Raw genomic sequence first — 27,999 nt, 5'->3', positions numbered from 1 at the left:
ATCCCAGGTGGCAGAGACAGACTCTGAATCAGGGAGGACCAGTGATTTTGGTGGGCTTCCCTGGTGGCTCAGACAGTAAAGAATCTGCCTGCAATGCAGGAGACCCAGGTTCAGTCCTTGGATCAGGAAGATTCCCTGGAGAAGGGCATGGCAACCCACCCCAGTATTTTTGCCTGAAGAATTCCATGGACAGAGGAGCCTGGTGGGCTACAGTCCATGGGGTCACAGAGCCCAGATCTCCCTCATCAGAATGGAGAGTCTCTGAGGACTGGGCAAGGACTTCGCTTATTGTGTATTATTTCTGGTTTTGTGAATTGGTTTCTCCAGCACCTGTCTGTATTCCTGGCACATGAATGAGTCTGTGGGATACCTTCTTACCTAAATATGCAGAAGCAATAGAAGTGGAAACCTGAACCTTTCTCAGTGGCCTTCTCCAGTTGCTGGAATTTACTAGCTGTCCTGTGGCTTTATCCTCAGCTTGTTGTCAAGATACTTATGAATGATAACAGCTCGAAGTCACTGATGGTGGATGAGCGGCAGTTAGCCCGAGATGTTCTCGACAACCTTTTTGAGAAAACCCACTGTGACTGTAAGGTGGATTGGTGTCTTTATGAAATATATCCAGAGCTGCAAATTGGTAAGTCCCAGTCCTAACGGCAGGCTGTATTCCAGAAACCTGTGGTTTGCTTTATTATATTATGGGTTTTGATCTAATTATGAAGAAGAGTTTTGTTCAAGGCTGTGAAGACCACCCCACCCATCACTTTCCTTATTTTGGATTCAGTGCTTGTCTCTTGCTTGATGTGTGGTGAAGAGACTCAGATGGAAGCAGGTGGCCAGACCCGGGGGAGGGTGTGCATTATTGCAGCTACTTCTCTAGCAGATCCAAAAGGAAAGTGAGTGACAAGATGATGCTTCTTACTGTTTAGCCAGCTGAGCTGATGGGCCTGGGTGCTGATCAGCCAATGTCTCTTTAAAGTTTGCTTCTTTAAACTCTAAGGCAGTCATCCCCCACCTTTTTGATGCCAGGGGCCAGTTTCATGCAAGTCAGTTTTCCCATAGACCTGGTCGGGATAGTATTGGGATATTTCAAACGTGTTACATTTACTGAGTTCACTGAACAGGAGCAGTTAGGTCTCTGGCAGCAGTACGAGCAATGGGGAGCAGCTGTAAATGCAGATGAAGCCACTTCATGCACTCGCCCGCCGCTCACCTGCTGCTCAGGTGGGTTCCTAACAGGCCATGGACCAGTACCAGCCTGTGGCCCAGGAGCTGGTGACCCCTGCTCTTGGGTAACTCTGCCCTGAGGCCTCATGTCCCTGTCCACTTTTCTTCCTCCACGGCTCACTCACGTAGTATCTGATACTTTGTCTAGTGGAAGAGGCTCAGCCCCAAAGAGCAAAGGACAGTTGATAGAATTTGATGAACTAAAAAAGCAGTTAAAGAAAGATTCTGTTACTTCTCATTCTTAATCCACTCACAGAACAGTTGTCTCCCGGGAGAGTTGGGATATGGAAGAGCTGGGATACAGAATTGTTGGGATACAGGGTTGCCTGTTTTAGAAGCTTTGGGGATATGTCTTACTGGAGGAAATGATCTACAAGGAAATAATCCTCCAAGTTTTCTTCAGTTCTCAGAGTCAGATAGAGAAAAGACAGGAAGGAAGGTTTAGGGTTGGTTTCGATATTCGTATAATACATTGTGTTTTATATGTATTTTATATGTGTTTAGGGAGCAATGTTTTGTGGGGCCCCCAACCTCTAGGATCTAATTGATGATGATCTGAGGTGGAGCTAATGTATTAATAATAATAGAAATAAAGTGCACAATAAATGTAATACCCTTGAATCATCCTGAAACCATCCTCCATCTCCGGTGGGTGGAAAAATTGTCTTCCATGAAACTGGTCCCTGATGCCAGAAAGGTTGAGGACCTTTGTATAAGTGCTTATTAGTTATCTCACCAGAGAAGGCAGTGGCACCCCACTCCAGTACTCTTGCCTGGAAAATCCCATGGGCGGCGGAGCCTGGTAGACTGCAGTCCATGGGGTTGCGAAGAGTTGGACACGACTTCACTTTCACTTTTCACTTTCATGCATTGGAGAAGGAAATGGCTACCCACTCCAGTGTTCTTGCCTGGAGAATCCCAGGGACGGGGGAGCCTGATAGGCTGCCGTCTATGGGGTCACACAGAGTCAGACACGACTGAAGTGACTTAGCAGCAGCAGCAGCAGCAGCAGTTATCTCACAATTTGATTCAAAGTTATTTACCCAATTACTGCCTAATTGTCCTCCTTCCAGACAGGGTGGAGGGCTATTTAAAATAGTAAAAAACCCTAATACAAAAAAGGAGCAATGGCTGACCGCTACCACTATATTATAGGCTTATCTACCATGTTTTTTTACGGGAAATAAGTTGAAGACCTGAGACTGAAGAATAGACATAACAGAGATGTTACAGTATGACATCATGTAAGAATTGCTCCTGCTGCTAAGTCACTTCAGTCGTGTCCAACTCTGTGCGACCCCATAGACGGCGGCCCACCAGGCTCCCCCGTCCCTGGGATTCTCCAGGCAAGAACACTGGAGTGGGTTGCCATTTCCTTCTCCAACACATGAAAGTGAAAAGTGAAAGTGAAGTCGCTCAGTTGTGTCTGACTCTGTGTGACCCCATGGACTGCAGCCTACCAGGCTCCTCCATCCATGGGATTTTCCAGGCAAACGTACTGGAGTGGGGTGCCATTGCCTTCTCTAATGTAAGAATTAGGAATTTCTAAAACCAATGAGAAGTATGAAGCATTGTGTTAGCTCAGTACCAACTTATTTCTTTGTTGGAAACCCTGCTGTCTTGGGTCTGAAAAAATGCTTTCTCTTGTTACATCAGAAAGGTTTTTTGAAGACCATGAAAATGTTGTTGAAATCTTATCAGACTGGACAAGAGACACAGAAAATAAACTGTTATTTTTGGAGAAAGAGGAAAAGTATGCTGTATTTAAAAACCCCCAGGTAAGATAATTTGTATATTGTTAAACCATATAAAATATTCATTCTGTAATGTCAGCTGTGTCCTCACAAGATACCTCACAAAATTTCACATTATTCATTATCTCACAAAATATCACAAATGTATTCCTTTCAAAGAAATACAAACTCAACGCTTAGGGGTCAGGACAGGGGCCCCTTGTGCCACGTGGGCCTGCCTCTCTGGGGTGAAGTAGGTTGGGGCAGTACAACCTTACTGTCCTAATTAGAGCAACTTTGTTGATGAAGCAGCTGAGTCTCTCTCAGTTTCTCAGGCCAGCTGGCGTTGGGAAAGTGCCTCTTCCCAGTTAACTGTGGTCACAGGGTGGTCTGCTCCTCCTAAAAAAATGCCAGGTGTTCAAATGAACACATGAACCTCAGCTGTAACCCAAAGAGTTTTCTTTTCCCAGCTGTGCCTACATGTAGCCCCCACTGTGCGAAGACCAGTGGGGCCCAAAAAAAAATCAGAAGTGTGAGGCCTGGGGTCTGTGTCTGGAGAGGGTGACCCCCCTTGGTATTAACATTAGCCGACCTTCTTGCCAGGAGCCCCGAAGAATGTCTTTTTCAGAGAACGTGTTGTGAAAATAAATTAAGGCCACCTGCTTGCTGTATTGCTGTTCATTTCTTTTTATAAACATCTTTTATGTTTCTGACTTCAAAATTAATATCAATTTATTGGAAAAAAACTGAAAAGTAGAAGAAAGGAAATTTAAGTATTCCCACAGTTCAGTGATCATCACTATTGATACTTCAGGCAATTTTCGTTCCATTGTTCTGTTTCTTAACCGAAATTTGGTAGTGGTGGTGGTTTATTTAGTTGCATAAGTAAGAAGCAGAGACGGAACCACAATGGCATGCTTCCCCCTGGGTGCAGAAGGGCACCAACCGCCATGGGGGAAAATGACCTCATGGTCTCTCCCCTCCTTTCCAGCCTTTCTCTCCTGCCAAGGTTCATCTCTGACCATCTGGGACCAGGCCCAGCTGGAAGGAGAGTCATACAGGCATCACATTTACAACTTCCAGAAGGGGCTTTTATTTTATTTTTTATTGATTGATTTTACTTATTTGGCTACCCTGGGCCTTAGTTGCAGCACTAAGGATCTTAGTTGCAGCAAGATCTTTAGTTGTGGCATGCAGGCTTTCAGTTGCAGCATATGCACTATCCCTGACCAGGGATCAAACCCGGGCCTCCTGCTTTGGAAGGGTGGAATCTTAACTTCTCGAGCACCAGGGAAGTCCCTGGGAGGGGCTTCTCCTTTAAAACAAAGTCTTCTCTCGACTTCAGTGCCCAGAGCCCCTGCCCAGCCAGCATGGGCGTGTGTATCAGTCAGGGTTGTGAACACAACCTGAGGGTCCCAGTGGCTTCTAGCAGCAGGTATCTCCTCTCTCCAGGGCCTGCAGGTCAGCAGGTCCTCTGTCCCTGGCTCCACAATGTGAGTCAGATCAAGAGAGTTCCACATGCCTCTTACTGTCCTTAGACCAGCAGCCACCTGTGAAACACTCTCCTCCTGGTGAAGGGCAAGCGTGCTGGAGAAGCCGTGGAAAAACACCCTGCCAGCTCTCAGGCCCTCTGCTCCCATGGACCCACATCCTGTTCTCCCACCCACATTTTGCTGGCCCACACAAGTCACGTGGCCAAAGCGAGCATAAGGTGGCCAGGACGTGCGCTCCAGCCATCCCGGGGGGCGGGCACTGCACAGGTGACAGGCATCACTGAATTCTGACACAGGATGGAAGAGAGCTTGGGGTGATGGGCTGGGCTGCATCAGCTGCGCCCCAGTTCTAGCCAGGCTGGTTGTTGAGCAGTGCCCCAAAGATAACCCAGTAATTTTTAAAATTTTGTTAAATTTTTTTAATTTTTTTAAATTTTGTTAATTTATAACATTGTGTTAGATTCAAGTGTACAGGAAAGTGATTTGGTCATACACACACACACACATATATATTCTTTTTCAGATAATTTTCCATTACAGGTAATACAAGATACTGCGTAGCATTACCGAGCTATACAGTAGGTCCTTGTTGTTCACCTCTTTTATATATAGCAGTGTGTGTATGTTAATCCCAGGCTACGACTTTCTCTCTCCCCTTGCCCCCACTCTCCCCTTGGTAACCATAAACTGGTTTTCTGTGTCCGTGAATCTGTTAATATTTCTGTTTTGTAGATAAGTTCACTTGTATCATTATTTTAGATTCCACATATAAATAATACATGACATTTCTTTCTCGTCTGATTTGCGTAATATGATCATCTCTGGGTCCATCCATTTTGCTGCAAATGGCGTTATTTCATTCTTTTATGGCTTAGTGGTATTCCATTGTATGTATATACCACATCTTCTTTATCTGTTCATCTGTCCATGGACATTTAGTTTGCTTCAAAGAGCCCCAGTGTTTAACCACCTCTGGGCCTTTGTCCACGCTGTTCCTCCTGCCCTGAATGCTCTCTTTCTTTCTTTTCCTCTATCTGAATATAAACATCTTTCAAGTTACAACTTACACCTCCTCTGTGAAGTCTTCCTTGATCATCTCAGCCCACAGTAATTTCCTCCTCTCTGCAAACCTACAGAACTTGGCTCATTTTTAATTTGTGCAGTCTTATACAGCTCCCCCATCTATAGATATATAGCCATCTACTTACATTTATCTTCTCAGTGTGATAAAATGATTCTTAAAACAGGGATATTTTACATGTGAAAAGTACAAATATTTACTCATGGATTGGTAAGTGTTTGCTTGCTTTATTCATTATCCCAACAAGGTGATTTTAAACAATGGATTTGCCGTTTCTTTCCTATCCTGCTGCTCTCAAAGCTTGCATTTTCTGAAGCTGTGAGAAAGAGGGGCGGACTGCAGCTGAAAGTCTCATTTCCCATTTTAAAGTTCCTTTATTTTTCAGCTCAGATTGTCCCTAACAGATAATGGATTAACTATTAAGTTCTGCCACTTGCTACAGAGCCCCCCAAATTCTCACCCAAGACCAGTCAGTCCTTGTAAGGATTGCCCTGCATGATCTCCAGCTTGGAATTTCATTAAAGCAAAAGCATAGTATAGTACTACCACCTGGAAGGGGAAAAGGTATTCAGAAGCTGAAAAAGCGAGAGGGGTCTCAGAAAAGATTATGGCTTCACAATACCCTAATAAAATGAGACCCTTCGTAGTTCATAATGGAGAAGGAAATGGCAATCCACTCCAGTATCCTTGCCTGGAAAATCTCATGGACAGAGGAGCCTGGTGGGCTGCAGCCCATGGGGTCGCAAAGAGTCGGGCACGACTGAGCTACTAACACTTACTATAGTTTAGAAAGGCTCTTTCCCTGTCTGTCCTGCAGAGGGCGAAACATGCTCTCCTTTTCTCAAATGATGACGACCCACACACGCTCTGCAGTCTTCCTCTTGTTCCTCTCCCTTCTTTCAATGCATACATGATCACATTTTTCCAGGGCCCTAAAGCAAGTGTCCTTGCTAGCACCACACTCTGTGTTCATTGTCAGGGCTAAGTTATCACGTTTTTTTTAATTTTGGTGACATACACATAACACGGGGTTTACCATTTTAGTCACTTTTTGGTGTGCAGTTCAGTGGTGGTAAGTCCATCCACTCTGCCACACTGGATTCTTTCCTGTGGTGTTGAGAGCAGTTTAATACTGAGAAAGATCATGACAAATTCAAAGCTCTGGCACTAATTGTTCTTGGGCAGTCACTTATCTGTTTCCTTATCTGTGAAATAGCAGTCACACCTACATTGTGGGGTTGCTGTGAGGATGAAATGAAAAGTGTACCTGTAAAGTCTTAGTATAGAGTTGGGGCAGGTGGTATATGCTCCATATTACATTAATCACAGTCTGCAAGCCAAATACATAAAATTAGAATAATTTCCAAACCCTATAGAATAACCAGTACTTTGGCCACCTCATGCGAAGAGTTGACTCATTGGAAAAGACTCTGATGCTGGGAGGGATTGAGGGCAGGAGGAGAAGGGGACGGCAGAGGATGAGATGGCTGGATGGCATCACTGACTCGATGGACGTGAGTCTGAGTGAACTCCGGGAGTTGGTGATGGACAGGGAAGCCTGGTGTGCTGCGATTCATGGGGTCTCAAAGAATCGGACATGACTGAGCGACTGAACTGAACTGAACTGATAGAATAACCACGCTAATTCACAATATGCTATCTTTTGAAATAATACATAAAAGTTTGTCTTTAAAAATGCATTAAAAGATAATTCAAGGATATCAACCTTGAACATTGCCTGGAAGGACTGATGCTGAAGCTGAAGCTCCAATACTTTGGCCACCTGATGAGAAGAGCCTACTGATTGGAAAAGATCCTGATGCTGGGAAAGATTGAGGGCAGGAGGAGAAGGGGGCGACAGAGGAGTGAGATGGTTGGATGGCATCACCGACTCGATGGACATGAGTTTGAGCAAACTTGGGGAGATAGTGAAGGACAGGGAAGCCAATTCATGGGATCACAAACAGTCGAAAATGACTGAGTGACTGAACAACACAGAAAGATAATTCAGTAAGATTTATGGAAGGAGTTGTACCTGGCTTATTTCCTCTGGTAACAATTTGTCATCGTGGTACATTGTATTTCTAGGAGATCTCCTAATTCTGCAAAGTTTGCTTTGCAGTTTGCTTCCTCTTTATTTTCAAACTTCAATGTAAGTAGAAATCATCCAGGAAGTGTGCTGGAATGCAGATTCTCAGGTCCCCTGAGAGTCCACTTCAGTAGGTTGGGGGCCCTGGGAACATGAATTTAACAGAGCACTGGGGTGGTCTGGGGGTCACACTTGGGGAAGCACTCTCATCATGTAAATAAACATTTGTATCTAGACTCAGGAGGCTCCTTAACTTAGTTACTACCCTCCAGGGTTATATGCTGTAGTTTTAATACATTTTTTTTCAGGCATTATTTTATAAACTGTTTCCACCTGCTGTTGCTGCTGCTGCTAAGTCGCTTCAGTCGTGTCCGACTCTGTGCGACCCCATGGACTGCAGCCCACCAGGCTCCCCCGTCCCTGGGATTCTCCAGGCAAGAACATTGGAGTGGGTTGCCATTTCCTTCTCCAGTGCATGAAAGTGAAAAGTGAAAGGGAAGTTGCTCAGTTGTATCCAACTCTTCACGACCCCATGGACTGCAGCCCATCAGGCTCACCCCCCCATGGGCTTTTCCAGACAAGAGTACTGGAGTGGGGTGCCATTGCCTTCTCCCTTGTTTCCACCTAGAAGTCCTTAAATGCTTTAACTATGGTAATGGTTCCGCCTGACATAGTCCACAAGCAGATGTTCCAAAGGGATAATCATGGGAAAGGCGAGGACCCTGCCTCCTCCCTGAGTCAGGAGCTGCTGGAATTAGAGTAGGTTTGGTCTCTCTGCCCTTGAACTGCACTGACCTTCAGTTTCAGGGGTAACTGTGGTGGTAAGAGCCCACACATAAGATACATTTAGCTCTGGTGTTCATTCGCACTGCAGTACCCTAGCTGTTTAACCTGGCTGAGCTTCAGTGTCCGAACCTGTAAAGTGGAGGGGACTGTCACTTACCTCGCAGCTTTGTCATTAGGATTGGAGGTGGTGTTTGCGAAGCACCTGACTGAAGATATGCCATATAGTAGGTGCTCCCCCCAAATCGTGAGTGCTTCTAAATGGTGGTCTTCCTTGCATTTGCTAAGCTGGTTCTCTTTCCAGAGATGTCCTTTCTGCTTCTCTCTGTCTCTGCAAGTTGCCAAGTAGCAAAGTCTGTGTTTTGACTGACTCATGCAGTTTTTAAAAATTAAAATTGGTTGCCCACACTGATAAAAGTCCAGATTTCACACTTCTCTGGAGAAGCCAGAGTCTCTAGTCCTCAGGGACCCTACATGGTGACCAAGGACCTGGGATCTGGGATGCTCCACTATCCTCCAGTTCTGGGCTTTTCCAAGGGCCCTGGGGTCTCCAGGCTTCCAGCATTTGACATGGAATTCTAGACCATGGTTAAATTAAATGACAGTTGTATCCTTTGCTAGTGTTTTCTCTCTTGTGCTTGTTTCCTCATTGATTATACACCGTGCAGGGAAGGGTAGGTGTTACTTCTGGCCAGTGGGGCAGTGCTCAGCACTTGGTAAGCCCCTCAGTAAGCACTTGGTCGACAGAGACCATATACTGTGGTCCTCAGTTTACCTCCTCCACGTATGTGTCCCTCTCCAGCAAGACTGTGGGTTCTGTGCAGTGGCTACCATGGTGATGAACCCTTACTGATCCTATCTTTTACTATTTTATTTAGAATTTTTACCTGGATAACAAAGGAAAAAAAGAAAACAAGGAAACAAATGAGAAAATGAATGCGAAGAACAAGGAATCCTTGCTTGAGGTAAGATTAATTTTGCAGAGCAGTAGAAAAGAGAGGAATATTAGCTGTATCTTTTTAAACTATTTGCTTCTTAGAATAATGGACGATTGAGAGACACACTGACATTTTAACTTGGGGTTTTAAGATCAAATTATTACTAAATTATAGCTATTTAGATCATTAAACTGGTTCTTGGAGTTGGTTGTTCAAAAGTATTGTTTTAGACAATATAGTTTACTCTTCATGAAGTTGGATTGGTAAGTCTTGACTAAAAGACAATAATCCACATGAAACTCGTCTCTAACATTCCATAGATGTCATTGCTTACATGCTCTTAACAGAAGTCAGGCGTGGCTTCTTTGCAGTGAATTCTCCGGTGCCCCTCCAGCAGGCAGGTGTGGTGGAAAGTTGAGATGGCAGTTGGAGATCTGATCCAAGTTTGGTTCTGCCTGTTGAGATTCATGTGTTATTGGGCGAGTTCAAGAACGTTGGTTTCCTGTATCGTATTGCATTATTACAAAGATTTAGCAAGAGAGTGGAAGCACCATGTGTAAAGTATGGGGCACATGTCTGAGTATCACTCAAGGCTGTATTGCTGAAGTTCATTTGATTCTTTTGAAACTTCAGAATGACTTTTCACATTGCAACTTTGCTAAAAATTGAGGCCCTGGTCCCCGCCTATAATGCAAATACCTGCCAGGCCACAGGTCACAAACGGGCATGGGAGCCCCAGATTTTTGTTGCCCCAACAACATGATGACCTTTTGAATTAGGAGATTTGTGGCTTCTCTTGAAAAGTCAGAAGACCTGGTGACACCTGGGCCCACATTCCCACCCAGAGCCAGTTCACTGATGGCTCATCATGAGGAAAAAACTGTATAACTATGTGGGGTGATAGATGTTAACTGCACTTATGATGGTGATCATTTTGCAATATATACATACATCAAATCATTATGTCATATACCTAAATCTAATGCAATTTTCTATGTCAGCTGTATCTCCATTTAAAAGTATGCCAAAAATAAAATACTAATTTATACATATTTTATGTACAGAATTAATGATAAAAAATTTTCTATTTACTAGCAGTGAAATCATAACTTTTCCACTTACAGGTAAAGGAATAAGTTATATATTTATCTACCTACAGTATCAGAAATAGATTTTATGTAATACTTCCACAATATGTACCAAGATTGTACTCACTACCTTCCTTATGAAGTTGGGGCTGTCAGCACTCTTATTTTGCAAGTAAAGGCACTGAGGTTGAGTCACTTGCTCGGAATCACAGAGCTAAGTGGTCAAGGAGCCTAGAAGTCGAACTCTGGAGCTGAAATTCAATCACCATGTTCTTCCTGTCTTTTGGCAAATAGTATGCAGTGTCAATATATGCATTCAATTAGAGCTGTAGACAAAATGATTTTTAGTTTGCAGGCTAGCTTGCCACAGTTTATTTCAATGTGAACAAAATGTATGTTTATCTCTGATGGGTTTTATATCATTGGAATCTCAATTTCAGGAGAGTTTCTGTGGAACATCCGTCATTGTGCCAGAACTCGAGGGAGCTCTGTATTTGAAAGAAGATGGGAAGAAATCCTGGAAAAGGCGCTATTTTCTTTTACGAGCTTCTGGAATTTATTATGTCCCCAAAGGAAAGACTAAGGTCAGAAAGAAAAAAAAAATATGCTTATAAAAAAGGCATTTCATGAAAGTGAAAGTCACTCAGTCGTGTCCAACTCTTTGCAACCCCATGGACTATACGATCCATGGAATTCTCCAGGCCAGAATACTGGAGTGGGTACCCTTTCCCAATACTGGAGTGGGTAGCCTTTCCCTTCTCCAGGGGATCTTCCCAACCCAGGGATCAAACCCAGGTCTCCTGCATTGCAGGCAGATTCTTTTCCAGCTGAGCCGCAAGGGAAGCCCAAGAATACTGGAGTGGGTGGCCTATCCCATCTCCAGTGGATCTTCCCAATGCAGGAATTGAACTGGGGTCTCCTGCACTGAAGGTGGATTGTTTAACAGCTGAGCTACCAGGGAAAAACTAAAGAAATCCTCAGGTGGAAATTTCAGTACTCTGCCTTTTGCTGCGAGATTCATATGATGACAGTGTTTATTCAAATAAATATACTTTTAGGATAGAGTTTCAGAAATCCTTCTGAATCTTTCAGTTGCTTTCTTTTAAAGGTAAAGAAATCTATCTACTTTAAAAATCAGGTCTCAGAAATTATGACCAAAGCATTTCTCTAAAGATTAATTCATTTTTTAACATATTGATTTCAGAGGACTTTTTCCCCTCCCTTTTTACTCTATTGTTCTGTAGGCATAAGAGTAAGACTTCTTTTACCTGGAATCATACATCTGGGTATAGCCAAATTGGGGGACAGTTTAGCAAGATCTAGGCAAATGTAAAAGGGAATGCCCCTTCAAAGGCCGGCTCCATGTTTAGCAATCTATCCCACAGAGTATTTTTAAGTATTTTTTGTAATAGCAAGATATTAAAATAACCTCTGGTCCTCTATAGTAGGATGATTGAATAAATAATTACATCTCTACAGTGTAATGTTATGCAGCTATACAATGCGATATTGCCTTTCATACATCCTGACATAGACTCCAAGATATAATGTTAAGAAAAAGAATAAATTCATGAAAAAATATTGAGTAAGATCTCATATATTTTTAAAATTTTATATGTGAATATGTCTACACATACATAGGCATATAAATATATTCCCAAAAACATTTGGAAGAATCTCTTCTCTGGAGAAGAGAAATGAAATGAGAAGAGAAGAGTGAAGGAAGATTTTCATTTTTCTTTTAAATATATATTTATATTTATCTTTAAATAGAAGTATATATATATTTTTAAATTATGAAGAATGCTTTATTTTTCTAATTAAAAATACTAAAACTTTGAAAATCCAGAAGAAAAGCTCTCACAAGAAAAAAATGTACTGCCATATATAAAAGAATAATTGTGCATTGAGATGTAGTAATTCTGCCCTTTATTTTTTATTGATTAAAAAAGAGAAGGTGAGGGGGGAAGTAATAGGACAGATTTGTAGTTGATGTGTCACCAATATGTAGATTAGAGGTCTCACGATGTGTGTTATACGTAAGGAGAGGATTCTGTTTCCATAGCAACACTGCCAACCCTAAAGAGATGGCATGCAAGGAATCTTTTCTCCTCAAGAAGAGATGCATGAAGTGTGTGCTGATTTTCTGAGCATCAAATACCACTCATTGTTCATCCACGAGGGACTTTTGTCCTAAATGCTCAGTCAGAAATCCATCAGTGACTTAGAATGGCAAAAGCCAAAATAAAACGTCTGACAAGGTGCTCAGTCACTGTGTCTGGACCACATCAATACAGTAATGATGTCTCCAGGTCAGCCAGTCGTCTCTAGGGGTCCATGTGAGGAGCTAGGACAGCAGTGTAATCTTTTGCTCCACCTGTGGCACGCTGTTCTGCCTTAGATGTGCTCTTTCACTTCTTAAAATGTAGGCCTGGCTTTTAGAAGACTACATGGTAAATGCTTAAGTAACACCTGAAATTCTGTATTTTTCTACTAAAATGTAACCCTTCATTGTGCCGTGAACAACCTTGGGAAAACATTACCTGTCAGCTAGGTTGAGGTTATTTTTTCCTTCTCTTTCAGACATCTCGAGATCTGGCCTGTTTTATACAGTTTGAAAATGTCAACATTTACTATGGGATTCAGTGTAAAATGAAATACAAAGCACCCACTGACTACTGCTTTGTTCTAAAGGTAGGTTTTAAGTCCTTACCTTAGATCTGTAAGCAGTTTGAATCAGTTATTTCCTTTTTAGAAATGTTCAGTGTTATATAGTTAACTACAAGTATAACATAAGAAGCTTTTTGTTGTAAACCAAAGTAGGAAAGGAGAAAGCATTTCTACCCTATTCAGATCATTTTCCCCAAAGTCTGTTATTGAGTCTAAAACTTTCAAGTTAGCCTGTCTGGATTTCTTCTCATCTTATGAGAATAAAAGCTCTACATTTTGGACAGATTTTATTTTTAATTTTATTGACAAAATGATTGATTGTTCAGTTCTTTATCAGGTCCTTATTCCATTGTAAGATATTTTGAGAAATGAGAAAGTTGACAAGACTTCCTAGAAAAATATAGAAAATAGAAAAAAAATCTTTTTCTAAAAATAGTATTAGTGGGTCTTGAAACTTTTTAAAGTGCACATTATCAAAAGACAGTATGTATTATCAGATGTCTGGTAAGGTTGACATTAGCACCATATTTTGGAAGGTTGGGCAGAAGTAACTTTTCTCTGCCAAATGTAACAACTGACTCCTAGAAATGGACTCAAGGAATATATGGAGCTCCTCTGGCCATGTCATTGCCTCCAACACCACAAATTCCCCTTCACAAGTTCACACCAGAAAAACTCAGGTTATCTCATTCCATTCGGCTCGGGTGCAAGGCTGTGTGCAGAATTTGTTTTTTTCCTGCAAATATACTTTATTATTTTTTATTAAATTATAAACATTGCTGTGCAATGTTAATTTATATAAATTACAGGCGTACAATATAGTGATTCACCATTTTTAAAGGTTATACTCCACTTACAGTAATAAAATCCTGGCATAGAAAGGGCCATGAGAACAGCAGCAAACACATTATACATCGCATCTGCAATGCAGTGATTTAAGCACTTTTCATATGTTAATGAATAGATGAATTCATTTAATCCTTTATCAGCCTTCTGTGGTAAGAACCCAGTTCTCCCTAGTTTGATTTCTGTATTTATTTTTGGCTGTGCTGGGTCTTCCTTGCCACACACGGGCTTTCTCTAGTTGCGGAGAGCGAAGGCTACTCTCTAGTTATGGCGCACGGGCTTTCTCTAGTTGCGGAGAGCGAAGGCTACTCTCTAGTTATGGCGCACGGGCTTCTCGTGTGGTGACTTGTCGTGTTGCAGCTCCCAGGTTCTAGAGCACACAGGCTCAGTAGTTCTGGTGCACAGGCTTAGCTGCTCCATGGCATGTGGGATCCTTCTGGACCAGGGATCGAACCTGTGTCTCCTGCAATGGCAGATGGATTCTTTACCACTGAGCCACCAGGCAAGCCTCTCTCCGTAGTTTGTAGATGTGGAATCTGGGCACAGAGACTCTCAGCCAGGAACTAGCTGAACCAGGATGAGAAGCCAAGGCGGGGAGGGCGGTGTGAGGAGGCTATTCTCTCAGACACTGTTAGCTGGCACACAAAATCTCTTCTCAGCCTCCCCTAACCCCAGCCCCAGCTGCTCTTGAACTGTGTTTTCACTGTGTTGCTGTCAGCCCTCGGGGCCCTCGTTTGCAACCCTGAGACTCAGAACTTAAGAACGCAGAGACCCTCCTTTGCACATGGGCATCCCGATGCCTGCACAGCATAAGAATGTCTTCTGGCTCTAAGCATCAACAGTCAGGGCTTCTCTGCTGGTGATGAAATACGCTTCAGAGCAGACAAATATAATGAAAGTTGTCAGAAGGGCCCATAAACCCATGGCCAGAGGCTGTAACAGAGATTTTCAGCAAGAGAAAGCAGAGATCTCGGACCTAGAGGGCTCCAGGCTGAGGATTTAGACCCAGTGAGCCGGGTGGGAATGTGGTTTCTAGTGCTGACTCACAAACTTGGGACTAGGTCCCAGGATCATGTGTTGAACTATCTGGCCTGGGACGTGGGCACCCTGGGCTGCACTGAGAATGGCGATGCTGAGACCCAGCAGAGGGCCTCCCACAGACGGGGCCAAGGGCTCTGAGGTGGAGAAAAATGCAGGTCTGATGATTCGAGAACAAACAAGAATCAGAATAAACAAACAACCCACCAGGAACATGCATTTCCCTTTTCTCAAATGATGATGACAGATTCTGTTCTAAAGCCAGGTTCCTTATGGGCAGTCGCCCTGCTCGTTTTGCGCTTAGGCACACTTCTCACTTCCTTCCCAAAATGCTGGGAATTTTTATGCATTTGCTAAGTAGAAGGGTCAGTCATCCTTTGGAGAACTTACTTTTTTTTTTACAAACATTTTGGTCATTCATTTCCCTTTCTGTCCACTCTGGAGGGCAGAAGAAACTCTGGATATGCACATATTTCATGAGGTGAGCAGATTGACAGAATTCAGAGCATATGCACATACATTGCAGAAAGGGTTCAGGATTAGAGTAGCATGTTAAGAGATCGTGTGAGTCCACAGACACCCACAGGCTGAGAAGTTCAACCCAGGAGCTTCTTACTCAGGATGAACCTGTGGATTACGACCATCCATGGAGGGTGCTGCCAGGAACATGGGAGTTTGAGTCCTGGCTCTGTTTCCTGGCACAGTGTCAAGACTCTCTAAGCTTCACTGCCCTCTGCTAAGAAGTGGAAATAACACTTCCCGTGCAGATTAAACCATCTCTGCCCGTAAGACTATTAGTGCAATGTTGACAGACATAACCAGTGAGCAAGAATTGGAGTCATTCTTATTGCACTCTAGTACCAGTTAAACATGTCTGTTGACCAGCATTTCTCAAACTTGAGACTGCATGGGGCTCACCTGGAGAGCTGTTAAGACAGATGGTTGGGCCCCCAGAGCTTCTGATTCTGTGTGTCTAGGATCTGGCCCAGGAGTTTGCACGTCCACCAAGCTTCCAGGTTCTTATCTGCCTCTTCCTTCCACATCTGTCACCTTTTCAAAGAACCCTTCTCTGTTTTCCAACTTTTGCTTCAGACTTTACCATGTCATTGAGTGATCATGCATTTGTTTACATACATCTCCCTCACCAACACCCCAGCCACCACTTCCTAAGTACGATGTGAACCACTCTTCCTCATCTCTGCCTAACCACCCAGAGGTATCTACTGGACGCACGAGCCCTTGGTTCTCATTAGGGTTCTGCCTCTCAGTGTGACCTTGGATACATAGCTTAACCTCTCTGGTCTCCCACTGTTTCGAGGATCCGTAAGATCCCTTTGGACAAGGGTCTGCAGCTGCCCTGACCTTTGTGTGCTGCATGGCATGTCTGCGGGAGCTTCTCCCTTTCTGTGGTCAGGAGCAACCAAACCAATGGCAGAAGAGGCTGGCCAGTGGCATGGAACTGGCATTTTTCCTTAAACTTCTTTGCAAATATTTTCGGGCCAGAAGCTCAAGGGAGTAAACGCCTTGGCAGGGTCCCAAGACATGACAGAGGATTAAGCCCAGGGACTTGCTGAGTGATGTCCTGGGAGCCTGTGGGGTTCCTGCCTTGATGGGGGAGCCAGAAGGGAGCCTTGAGCCCACCGGGCAGCTCGTCTTAGAATCATAAAATCTGAGGCTTACAAGTGATCTTTGAGGTCATCTTCAAGATCACCTGATGTTTAATTCTCCTGTATCCAATCCTGGTATGCTTGTGATATGAGGAAGTTGGTGAGATGCACCCCACTCATGTTGGGGAGAATGAACCAAAGTCTGTACATCAACCTCTTCATCACAGGAGGAGCGGTGGTTAGAACTCAAGGTCAAGTATTCTTGCCTGTGTTTCGTGCTCAGTAGCCTCTGTGTTTAAAGGAAGAACCACAGTTTACTCTGGATGAACACACTTAAGAGATTGTTGATAGTGCTGTTTAAGTGGATCCCTCTACCCAGACAGTTGCTTCCTGCCTTTCACTCCAAGCACAAATGATTCACAGTCTGCTCCTGGGAACCCAGCTTTCCTGTCACATGACATGCATGTACACACACACACACAAACAAATTTTAATACGCCAAGCCCAAGGTCACAAAAACCAACTTTTTTAATTCCTCCAGGGGAAAAAAAAATAGCTGTTTTCTAAGAACAATTATAAACATCAGATTGCTGGAGACACCCATGTTTTGCCCCTCTTACACAAGGGCCAGACCAGAAAGTTCTGTTCTGGTTCAGTTGGAAAGTTTGGTTGGAAGTCAGGGAGCTGTGTTTCTGGTGCTGAAAGACAAGAACATTCTGTATGACCTTGGACCTTGAACACTCCATCCCCTTTGCACCTGCCCATCACTGCTCTCTTTGACCGGGAGCTCCTGGAAGGCCCGGGTGACCCCCTAGTGCAGCACCCAGCTCACTGCCACTTAAAGTTAGACAGAAATATTCCTTCTCTGGGCCATCCATGTGGGGAAGAGATGACAGAAGACAGGGCAAAACCCTGAATTCCTCGTAGCAGAAATAACCCTAGGCCTGCATGAGCGTCACAAAAGCATTGATTCCTTGACATGAGAATTACAGCACGTAAGTTCCCTTATCTGATAAATGGAGAAGTGATTTGGATTTCTTGTAGGGCTAGAAGCATGAAAGATGTGAAGGTTTCCAGATGTTAAAAAAGCAGGAATGGACATGACTGTTGATAATATAGTAAAAAGTGCTTGTGATAAATCATGTCAATTCTTTACAAATTTAGCCTCTATAAAAAGTACCCCTATTCCTAATTCTAAAATTGCTGCCAGTGATTTTGGCCACCATCTCAGGAAATTTCAGACGCTGTGAGAATTTTCTAAACATTTTTTGAAAGGTGCTAATTTGTGAAGAGTTTACAAATGGTCTTTGGAATGACTCTTTTCCAGCATCCCCAGATTCAGAAGGAGTCCCAGTATATCAAGTATCTGTGCTGTGATGATGCCAGAGCGCTAAGCCAGTGGGTCACGGGAATCAGGATCGCCAAGGTGAGAGAATGGGTGGGCCCACCCGACCTTGAATTTGCCAGCTAGCCTGGCAAATTGACGTGGGTCCAATCTTTGTGTTACTCGGAAACAGCTGATTCATTCTTTTTTTTTTTGGCTGCACAAGATCTTAGTTGTGGCCTGTGGGATCTAGTTCCCTGACCGGGGATCAAACCCAGGCCCCCTGAACTGGGAGCTCAGAGTCTTAACCGCTAGACCACGAGGAAAGTCCCAGCACCTGATCCATTCTCACTAAGTCAGTGTCATTAATGGATCAATGCCACCACTATCACCTCGTTTGTTTGCCCATTGGTTTTTTATTGAGTTAAGTGGGAGTGGTTGACACATGGACCTTTCCCATGACCTGAGAAGCAGGGATTTATTTTCACATGAGCCATTGCAGATATTGATTTCTGGAGAGCTTTGCAAGTGTTATGCGTAATAAAGAAACATGAGATACAAACAATGGCAAAATTACATAGAGACATGTGTCATCACATTGCAGAGCTAAAGCTCCCTTCGCGTGGGGAGGTACAAATATTACCTGATTTTGCTAATCTGGAATATTATTTCACATATGAAAACATGGTTTGTAGATTTTTCTTTTTAATGGAAATACTTCTACTACAAGTATATCAGGAAAGGAGTAAAACAAATAGTCACGAGGTCCTCTTTTCCCTGAATTTGTAGATTGCAGTGGAGTGCAGAGTTTGGGATAAATGGATTGCTCTGTTGCTTCTTTTGTGTTCTCTCTCTAGTATGGCAAGACGCTCTATGATAACTATCAGCGGGCCATGGCCAGGGCAGGGCTTGCCTCTCGGTGGACCAACCTGGGCACAGTCAACGCAGCGCCACCAGCCCCGCCTTCCACAGGTACCACGCGGGGGGGAGATTCTGACACCCGTTCCAAGCTCAGAGCTTGTGCTCAACTGGAAGATACGCAGTTGGATGCCAGAATCCCAGGACAAAGACCAGACCTGGATGCATTATTATGCCATTCTCTCCCACTTTCTCTCCTGCTCTACTGTGTCCTTCTCATCAACACCGATCCCTTCTTCAAAGAAACAAATTTAAAACCCTCCTATGACTCTAAATCCCCCTCCTGCTCCATCGGACAAGTAGACTATTCTAAAGAGTGGACTGTATTTGCTGTCTCTGTTATTCTACTTCCTGTTCACTCCCCAGGGCTTCCCAGGTGGCTCAGTGGTAAAGAATCTGCCTGCCAATGCAGGAGACCTGGGTTCAGTCACTGGGCTGGGAAGATCCTGTGGAGAAGGAAATGGCAACCCACTCCAGTATTCTTGCCAGGGAAATCCTCTGGATAGAGGAGGCTGGCAGGCTACAGTCCATGGGGTCGCAAAAGAGTGAGACACGACTTAGTGTGGAAACAGCAATGACTGTTCACTCTTCATAACCATTTCAGTCAGGCTCCTGCCTCTAGTACATCATGGAAAATGCTCTTGCTAAATCAAACTACTATAGACTCCTCTTTTTTTTTTTAATTTAAACTTCCCAGCTATCCCCCCACAGCATGGGGATCTCAGTTCCCCTACCAGGGATCAAACCCCAGCCCCCTGCATTGGCCGTGTAGAGTCTTAACTTCTGGACCACCAAGGAAATCCCATAAACCCTTCCTTCTAGCTGACCTTTCAGCAACCCCAACACAACTGACCACTCCTCCTGGAGCCAACCCCTTTTCTGGGGTATTACTCCAAGTCCCACACCCGACCTTAACTTCTCTAGCCACCCTTTTTCAACGCGCTCTTTATTAGAGCAGGTTTATTCTTCTTCTACCCCAACTTAAATTACTCAAGGCCGAGTCAATCCTAACCCTACTCTCATACTATCTCCCTAAGTGATCTGATCTACCCCCCAGCACTGTCTACACGTTGACCCCTGTAACTACATAAATCCAATCCAGGCTTCTCTGTTGACCTTCAAACCCATGTATCCAACTGTCTGCTCAGTGGCTTCATCTGAATGCACCCCAGACCTCAAACTCAACATCTGTAAAACTGAGCCCATCCTCTTCCTCTCCCGACTTGCTCCCCCGTGATTGTTCTGTTCCCACAAATAACATCATCATCTGCCCAATTACTCCTGCAGGAAACATGCAAGAAAAGCTCATTGTTGTCAATCGTGTCTGACTCTTTGCAACCCCATGGACTACAGCATGCCATGCTTCCCTGTCCTTCACTGTCTCCCACAGTTTGCTCAAATTTATGTCCATTGAATCGGTGATGCTATATAATCATCTTGTCCTCTGTCCTCCCCTTCTCCTCCTGCTTTCAATCTTTCCCAGCATCAGGGTCTTTTCCAGTGAGTCTGCTCTTCACATCAGGTGGCCAAAGTATTGGAGCTTCAGCTTCAGCATCAGTCCTTCCAATGAATATTCAGGGTTAACTTCCCAAAGGAGTGATTGGTCTCCTTGCAGTCCAAAGGACACTCAAGAGTCTTTTCCAGCACCACAATTTGAAAGCATCAATTCTTCGGCATTCAGCTTTCTTTATAGTCCAGCTCTCACATCCGTACATGACTACTGGAAAAACCATAGCTTTTGACTAAGAAAAGCTCATTCACCTTCAAATCCAGTCACTCCTCAATCTTGTTGATTCTACCTTCTGAGTATTGGTCAAATCTGTCCGTGCCTGTCTGTCTCTATTGCCATCAAATCCAGACTGCCACCATCTTCACGTGGCCCCACAGGCTGGTGCTCCAGTCCTCCCGACGCTTTCTGCTGCTCTCAGATAAGTCCCCGGTCCCCAGCAAGGCCACCAGAACCTGCATGAAATGAGCCTCGCACATTTCACCTCTTTCCCCACCTGTCTTCCTGTTCCTGTCACAAAACCCATCTGTTGTTTTTTTTCCCAATTTCTCAAAGCCCCAAGCACCCTCCTTTCTTAGGGACTTCACAGATGCTCTTCCTTGTTTATGAGGCTCTTTTCTTTCCCTGGAGAAGGAAATGGCAACCCACTCCAGTATTCTTGCCTGGAGAATCCCATGGACAAAGGAGCCTGCTGGGCTACAGTCCACGGGGTCGCAAAGAGTCGGATGCGACTGATCGACTTCACTTTCACTTTCTTTAACTAGATCTCTTTTTTTTTTTTCATGTTTATTATTTATTATTCATTTGGCTATACCAGGTCTTTAGTTGTATCCTGTGGAATCTTTTCCCATACATACTCCAGGCCAGAATACTGGAGTGGGTAGCTGTTCCCTTCTCCAGTAGATCTTCCCAACCCAGGGATCCAACCCAGGTCTTCTGCACTGCAGGCAGATTCTTTACCAGCTGAGCCACAAGGAAAGCCCAAGAATATGAGAGTGGGTAGCCTTTCCCTTCTCCAGGAGATCTTCCTGACCCAGGAATGAAACCAGGGTCTCCTAAGTGGGATCTTTCAGTGGCCGCATGTGAACTCTTCCCAAGTGGCACTACTAGTAAAGAACCCACCTGCCAATGCAGGAGACATAAGAGATGTGGGTTCGATTCCTGGGTTGGGAAGATCCCCTGGGGGAGGGTATCACAATCTATTCCAGTATTCTTGCCTGGAAAATCCCATGGAAAGAGGAGCCTGGCATGCTATAGTCCATGGGGTTGCAAAGAGTCAGACACGACTGAAGTGACCCAGCACACAGGTGAACTCTTAGCTTCAGCATGTGGGATCTAGTTCTCTGACCAGGAATCGAACCTGCCTCCTCAGCACTGGGCACACAGAGTCTTAGCCACTGCAAGTCCCTGTGGTGCTCTTTCTTTCCTGCAGCTAATTTCTGCCCATTTTTAGATCTCAAATAAATTGTCCTTTGTAGGCCAGTCATAATTAATAATCTGTGTAACTGTTCGTTTACTGTCTGTTACCTCCTCTAGAAACTGAAGGAAACCATGCTGTCAGGGACTGTTTCTGTATGGTCAGTTCAGTCACTCAGTCGTGTCTGACTCTTTGTGACCCCATGGACTGCAGCACGCCAGGCTTCCTGTCTATCACCAACTCCCGGAGCTTGCTCAGACTCATGTCCATTGAGTTGGTGATGCCATCCAACCATCTCATCCTCTGTTGTCCCCTTTTCCTCCTACCTTCAACCTTTCCCAGCATCAGGGTCTTTTCCATTGAGTGGGTTCTTTGCATCAGGTGGCCAAAGTATTGGAGTTTCACCTTCAGCATCAGTCCTTCCAGTGAATATTCAGGACTGATCTCCTTGCAGTCCAGGGGACTCTCAAGTCTTCTCCAACACCACAGTTCAAAAGCGTCAATTCTTAGGCGCTCAGCTTTCTTTATAGTCCAACTCTCACATCCATAAAGACCACTGGAAAAACCATAGCTTTGACTAGACGGACCTTTGTCGGCAAAGTAATGTCTCTGCTTTTTAATTTGGTGTCTAGGTTGGTCATAGCTTTTCCTCCAAGGAGCAAGCGTCTTTTAATTTCATGGCTGCAGTCACCATCTGCAGTGATTTTGGAGCCCCCCAAAATAAAGTCTGTCCCTGTTTCCATTGTCATGAAGTGATAGGACCGGGTGCCATGATCTTAGCTTTTTGAATGTTGAGCTTAAAGCCAGCTTGGTAAGTTTTCCCAGAAGGAAGGAGAATGCTTGGCAGACAATAGGCTAGAATTTGAACATGGTTGGGATGACAATAAATTAATACCTTGTAGGGTTTCTCTGAAAGTGAAGTAATATAAACACTCAATACTAAATGTTCGATACATGTTCAATCCATTTTCCTAAATGAATTGCTTAAATCCAATTTTTGTAGAACACTATCACAGCAGTCAGATGAGATGTCCATTGATCAAAAAAAGGGATCTTTCCCGTAATGGAAAATCCGTTAGTAGACAGTAAATTAACCCATGTTGGTTCTGCTGTAGAGTTTTATCAGAAATAAGCCCTACAGAGAACAAATGTGCTGAGATGTTAAACCATACTGGGAGTGTTCCTGCTTATTATTTTTTTGGAACCTCTTGAGAGTAAGTAGATTGACTATCGTGTCCCTTGGCCCATTAAATCTTCCCTTTGTATTTCCTAAAAAATAAAAAGTAAAATGAGGCCATTTTCTTACTTACAACAGTGCAGTTATCAAATTGTGGAAATTTAACTTTTCATGTTGATAGACAGTATTTTTAGGTAAACCACAGCCTGTATTTCGTTTTGCCAGATGTCTCAGTGGTGCCACTACAGCGGTGCTCTTTCCTAGCATGGGTTCCCTCCAGAATTGCATTTCGACATCATATTTCTTTCTTCCTCTTTCATTTGGCACATTTCCTCATCCTTTCTTTGTCTGCCGGGACATTAACTTTTCTTAAAGAATAAAGGCCATTTATTTTATAGAATGTCCCTCAGTTTGGATGTGTCTGATGTTTCCTAATAACTCATCTCAAGTGACGCGTTTGGGGCAGGACTGAGCTGCTGGGTCCTTTTCGGGGTGCTGCCTTTGGAAGCCTGTGGTGTCTGTGGCCCCCTGGGAACATTCACTCTGGCCGCTTAGCTAAGGCGCTGTCCAGCTTCTCTCCTGTGCAGCTTTTTCGTGTTGTATTTAATAATTTGTGCAGATACTTGGAGACAGCAGAAGTGTCTGAGTCCGTATCAAACTTTCCCTTCTTCCCCTTTTCCTGAAGTGCTTAATGACCTTCTTTGAGTTGTTCTGTAGATTTATGGGCTTTTCAAAATATTGGGAAAATATGTGAAGAAGGAAGCACACAGTCATTTCATAAATGTTTGACAGAAGAGCTGGTCCTGAGCAGAGAGCTAAGGCAAGCTCAGATGCGCTCAAATGGGAGACCTCATGTCTCAGGCTAGGAGGCAGTTCAGCTGTGGGAGGAGCAGCCACCTGCAACCCCCCCATCCCCACCCCACCTGCCCCCCACCCCACCCCAGGATGCCTCTTAGGAGCCGGAGATCAACACACAGCTGCTTCTCTCTGACTGACTCTCTTAGAACTGTGAAACCTCAGCTAGGCACACTTGTGCGAAAGTGCAAATAAAAAAGACAGGAAAAGAAGCACATACCAGAACTTTCTGGGGAAAATAAACCTAATGGTAGGGTATATTCAAGGTTTGTACATTTTGCTCAGTCCCCTCTGTCTACTGTTTTTGTGCCCAAAGTATTTTTTTGTTGAGGATAACGTTCAAAAGTTGTTTCTGTACACAGCATGGTGCAAACCAAGATACATCCATTTCAGGAAAAATCACCCACAGGAAGAATTCTTTTAGAAGGGAGGTTTTTGAAATTTATTCCTCAGTTACCAAAAGGATTTTAAAAGCAGAACATACTATTGTTTGGGACCCCAGTTAATCCAGATTCTGTGGCTTGTAGAAAGCATTCACTTCCCTGCATGTTTTGCTGAACCTTATGAAGTATTGTGATAGAAGCTCAGATTTTTTTGTAAACCCTGTGTACCTGTGAATCCTTTCACTTTGGAGACAAACTGCTTTATCTTTTCAGATTAACTCTCAAGAATGTTGCAAATACCTCACCGACTATTCTTATTTTTAGTGAAGTATAGTTGATTTACAATATTGTATTAGTTTCAGGTGTACAGCAAAGGGATTCAGTTTTCTGTTCAGATTATTTTCCATTATAGGTTATTATAATGCGAGACACTGAATATAGTTCCCTATGTTATACAGTAACTCCTTGTTGCTCACCTATTTTATGTACAATAGTTTGTATCTATTGATTCCATACTCCTAACTTTCCCTCCCCCATTATCTACTCTTCTCTGCCTCTTAGGAGTTAAAACAGGCACCACCCAAGCCAATGGTCAGCTCCCCCAGGCAACACAGTCTATGAATACTGCTCTCGGAGAAGACTGGAGACAGCTTGAAACCACCAAGGTAAGACTGGGGGTACCTGACCCACTTCTATCAGACTGTCTCTTGTAGGCCCATATTCTACACTGTGTTCAAGTAACTGCTTCTTTAAAAAAGAAAAAATACAGTTCCAACAATTCAAGTCACTATAATTTGATTTAGACAATTGCTCCATATATATATTATCTTAAAATTACATAGGCTAGAAAGGAAAATTAAAACCAACACAGCTTCAGGAAAATGTAAGAATCTTTTTTAATAGTGAGGATTGGTAACTATTTTTAGTTTAGCTACACTTATTTTGACTGAAGTGATTTTTGTTTGTTTAATTCAAGTGGTTTTAGCCCTCTCTGAAAGTGGCACCTACATTTTAAACCCTTGGGATTTTAAATTATTGTTTTCTGAATAACTTAGAGCAGTGTGATAGTCAGAAGCCCTTTATTAAATGCTAACTGGGCCCCAAACCACTGATAAGGCTCCACTGTAAAATATGCATTTTGTATTTTTCTGTTAATGTTCTACGTACATCTTCAGGCTAATGGAGAATAAAACACATTTGAAAATAATAGCCAAATTTGTATAACATTCTCCATAACTGGTTTTTTTTTTTTTTCAGTAGAGGAGATATAATGAAGAGTTATTTAAATCTAAAATTTTAGCTACAAGTTATAATTTAGTTACTAGTCCAGTTGTTAACATCTCAATTGACTATACAAGTTGCACTGAATATGTATCTTATATGTGACTCAAACCAACTATAAATGTACCTTCAGAAGTTTCCCACCTCACTCTCCCCTTTTACTTTGTCCCATCAGCCAGTGGTGGAAACAAGTCATATAGTTATTGAGCTGCTTATAATTTTTGAAAAAAAATTAAGTCTTTAAAAGGGCCACCTGGGAAGGAAGCCCTTGTGTATGTGTGGTAGAGGAGCAAAGGAATTTCAGACGCCCGCTCCTGCCGACTGCATTTCACAACCAGCTCAACTCAGACCAAGAAAAATGTATCTGTGTACGCCTACAACCCTAGCAGGGCTTCTCTAGGCACAGTGGTAAAGAATCAACTGCCAAGCAGGAGGCTTGAGTTGGATCCATCCTTGGGTGGGGAAGATCCCCTGGAGAAGGGCATGGCAACCCACTCCAGTATCCTTGCCTGGGAAATCCCAATGACAGAAGAGCCTGGAAGGCTACAGTCCAGGGGGTCCCAAAAGAGCTGGACAGGACTTAGCAACTGAAAAAACAAGGGTAAAGACTGAGGTAACCCCAAACTAAACTCTGTACCACTAGAGCTCTAAGACACTGGCAACCTTGTATCGAGCAGTTCCTAGAAGATACGTTATTAGTATTATAATAAATACCTGTGGAATAGGGCAAAGTCTTCCATGTAGGGAATACAAGGTAGATCAGCACCAGGTGATAACGTTTTATTATTGATGATCCTGTTGAAGGGCATTTGGAGTCGTTCTGTGGCCCAGAGCACAGAGGGACGTGCTCACAGAGCTCAGGAACGACCTGGAGTCTCAAGACTGAGAGATTGGGGGCCACCCCTGGCGGGGGTTGGGGGGCGGGACAGATGCTTCCTAAATCCGCAGACTCAGCTGTCCAGGTAAATGTCACATCCGCACGGCCCTGTGGTCACAAGCATAACGCTGTTGTCGCTTTGTTGAAGGACAAGAAGCCCGGCCCCGGCCTCGGCAGCCACGACCCCGGAGCGCCCAGGGCCCAGCCCCTTCCCAAGTCCAGCTTGCCCCCGCCCCCTCCTCCCGTGCGCCGGTCCTCGGACGTGGGCGGTGGCAGCCCGGGGACGCCCCCCAAGGCCAAGGGCGCGGCCGCTCGCTTCCCCGCCCCGCCCGACGACTTCCTGCCGCCGCCCCCGCCGCCGCCGCCGCCCCTGCAGGATGACGAACTCCCCCCGCCACCCCCCGACTTTAACGACGCGCCCCCGGACTTCGTGCCTCCTCCGCCGCCGTCTTTTGCGGAGGATCTGCCGCCGCCGCCGCCACCCCCCACCCGCCCTCGCCCCCGAATCCGTGAGGACGCCCCCGGTTGTCGTCAAAAGGCCGCCGCCTCCGCCAAAGAGGCAGGAAAACCCAGGACCACCGGGCGGGGGAGGCGGGGAGCAAGATTTCATGTCGGATCTCATGAAAGCTTTGCAGAAGAAGAGAGGCAACGTGTCCTAAAGGGAAGCTTAGAAATACTTTTGGGTGATGGGCGTAACATTGTTAACCTGAAGTGCATTTTTGCTAGTTTGTTTCCATGACATCATGTTCATTTTAGATACAGTATTGACGTATTCAGACTGGAAATGCAAATGTAAACTTCTCCCAGTTGCTCAAGTACATTAGTAATCCTTAACCTGCACAGAATTGAGACTATCTACGTCAATGTACGTTCTTTTCTGTGTATTTACATCTCGATAGATTTTTGTCTTCCGTTTTTGTTCTGAACCATCAAATTAATAAAAGTTTAAAATGTTTTATCTGAAAATTGTATTTCTAGAAATATCAGTATAAATCTAGTGCAATATCAATCCTATTTTATAATATATACTTGACCTTTTACAAATCCTAGGCCTTCTAAAGTCTTGTTGATCTTCGAAATATGTTCCATCTCTGCCTCAGTAACCTCCAGGATTTTCAGAAAAGTCGAAAGAGGAGAAAGAAAAAACCAGGAGACGTAGAGTGAATTTAGTTTCTTTGAGATTTCATTGTTTGGTTGGACATACCCTAAGTCCTGGACATACCCTAACTTGGTTTTGGTCTTCTAGTGGCTGAATAACATAGTAATTGGTTGAAGGGGAAGCTTTTTAGATAGTTTTTGGATTCTCTGTTATACTGTTATTTGCTATAAGTTGTTATGATGCTATAAATTACTATAAAAATTTAGAGACAGGAATAGACAATCATTCTTCAATGTGGAATGTTTTCCCTCAGATAAACTTAATGCTATTTTAATAACCAATTTATCCTAAGTTCCTGTTACCCTTATCTCCTCTTTCTAATTGGCTGAGAATCCTTTTAGATTTTTTTAGTTTTATTTCCATGGTTCTGTTTTATTTTCTTTTTAAACGTAAAACACCTCAAAATCTTCTTAAAGTGGGTAGAAAATAATAATTAATGTGTTATTTTCTACTTAAGGAAGATGATTAACCTGATATTTTACTATTTGGATAAAAGTAAGCTCTAAAT

At 43.8% G+C, this 27,999-nt stretch overlaps 1 protein-coding gene across 1 annotated transcript in view; it reads left to right on the top strand.

Annotated features, from left to right (window-relative positions):
- Positions 1 to 27,287, top strand: part of APBB1IP (amyloid beta precursor protein binding family B member 1 interacting protein) — a 75,341-nt gene extending 48,054 nt beyond the window's left edge. The window contains 10 exon segments of the mRNA XM_019972969.2: positions 478 to 637; positions 2,884 to 3,005; positions 9,285 to 9,371; positions 10,873 to 11,016; positions 13,016 to 13,126; positions 17,921 to 18,019; positions 18,775 to 18,889; positions 24,736 to 24,839; positions 26,481 to 26,818; positions 26,820 to 27,287. Of these exon segments, the coding sequence (XP_019828528.2) occupies positions 478 to 637; positions 2,884 to 3,005; positions 9,285 to 9,371; positions 10,873 to 11,016; positions 13,016 to 13,126; positions 17,921 to 18,019; positions 18,775 to 18,889; positions 24,736 to 24,839; positions 26,481 to 26,818; positions 26,820 to 26,991 (1,452 nt within the window). The 3' untranslated portion in view covers positions 26,992 to 27,287.
- Positions 27,288 to 27,999: the final 712 nt, after the last annotated feature.

This window comes from Bos indicus, chromosome 13 (genome assembly GCF_029378745.1).
Source record: "Bos indicus isolate NIAB-ARS_2022 breed Sahiwal x Tharparkar chromosome 13, NIAB-ARS_B.indTharparkar_mat_pri_1.0, whole genome shotgun sequence".
NCBI lineage: Eukaryota > Metazoa > Chordata > Mammalia > Artiodactyla > Bovidae > Bos > Bos indicus.
The sequence above is the reverse complement of the archived record's forward strand: the minus strand, read 5'-3'. Positions and strand labels throughout refer to the sequence as shown.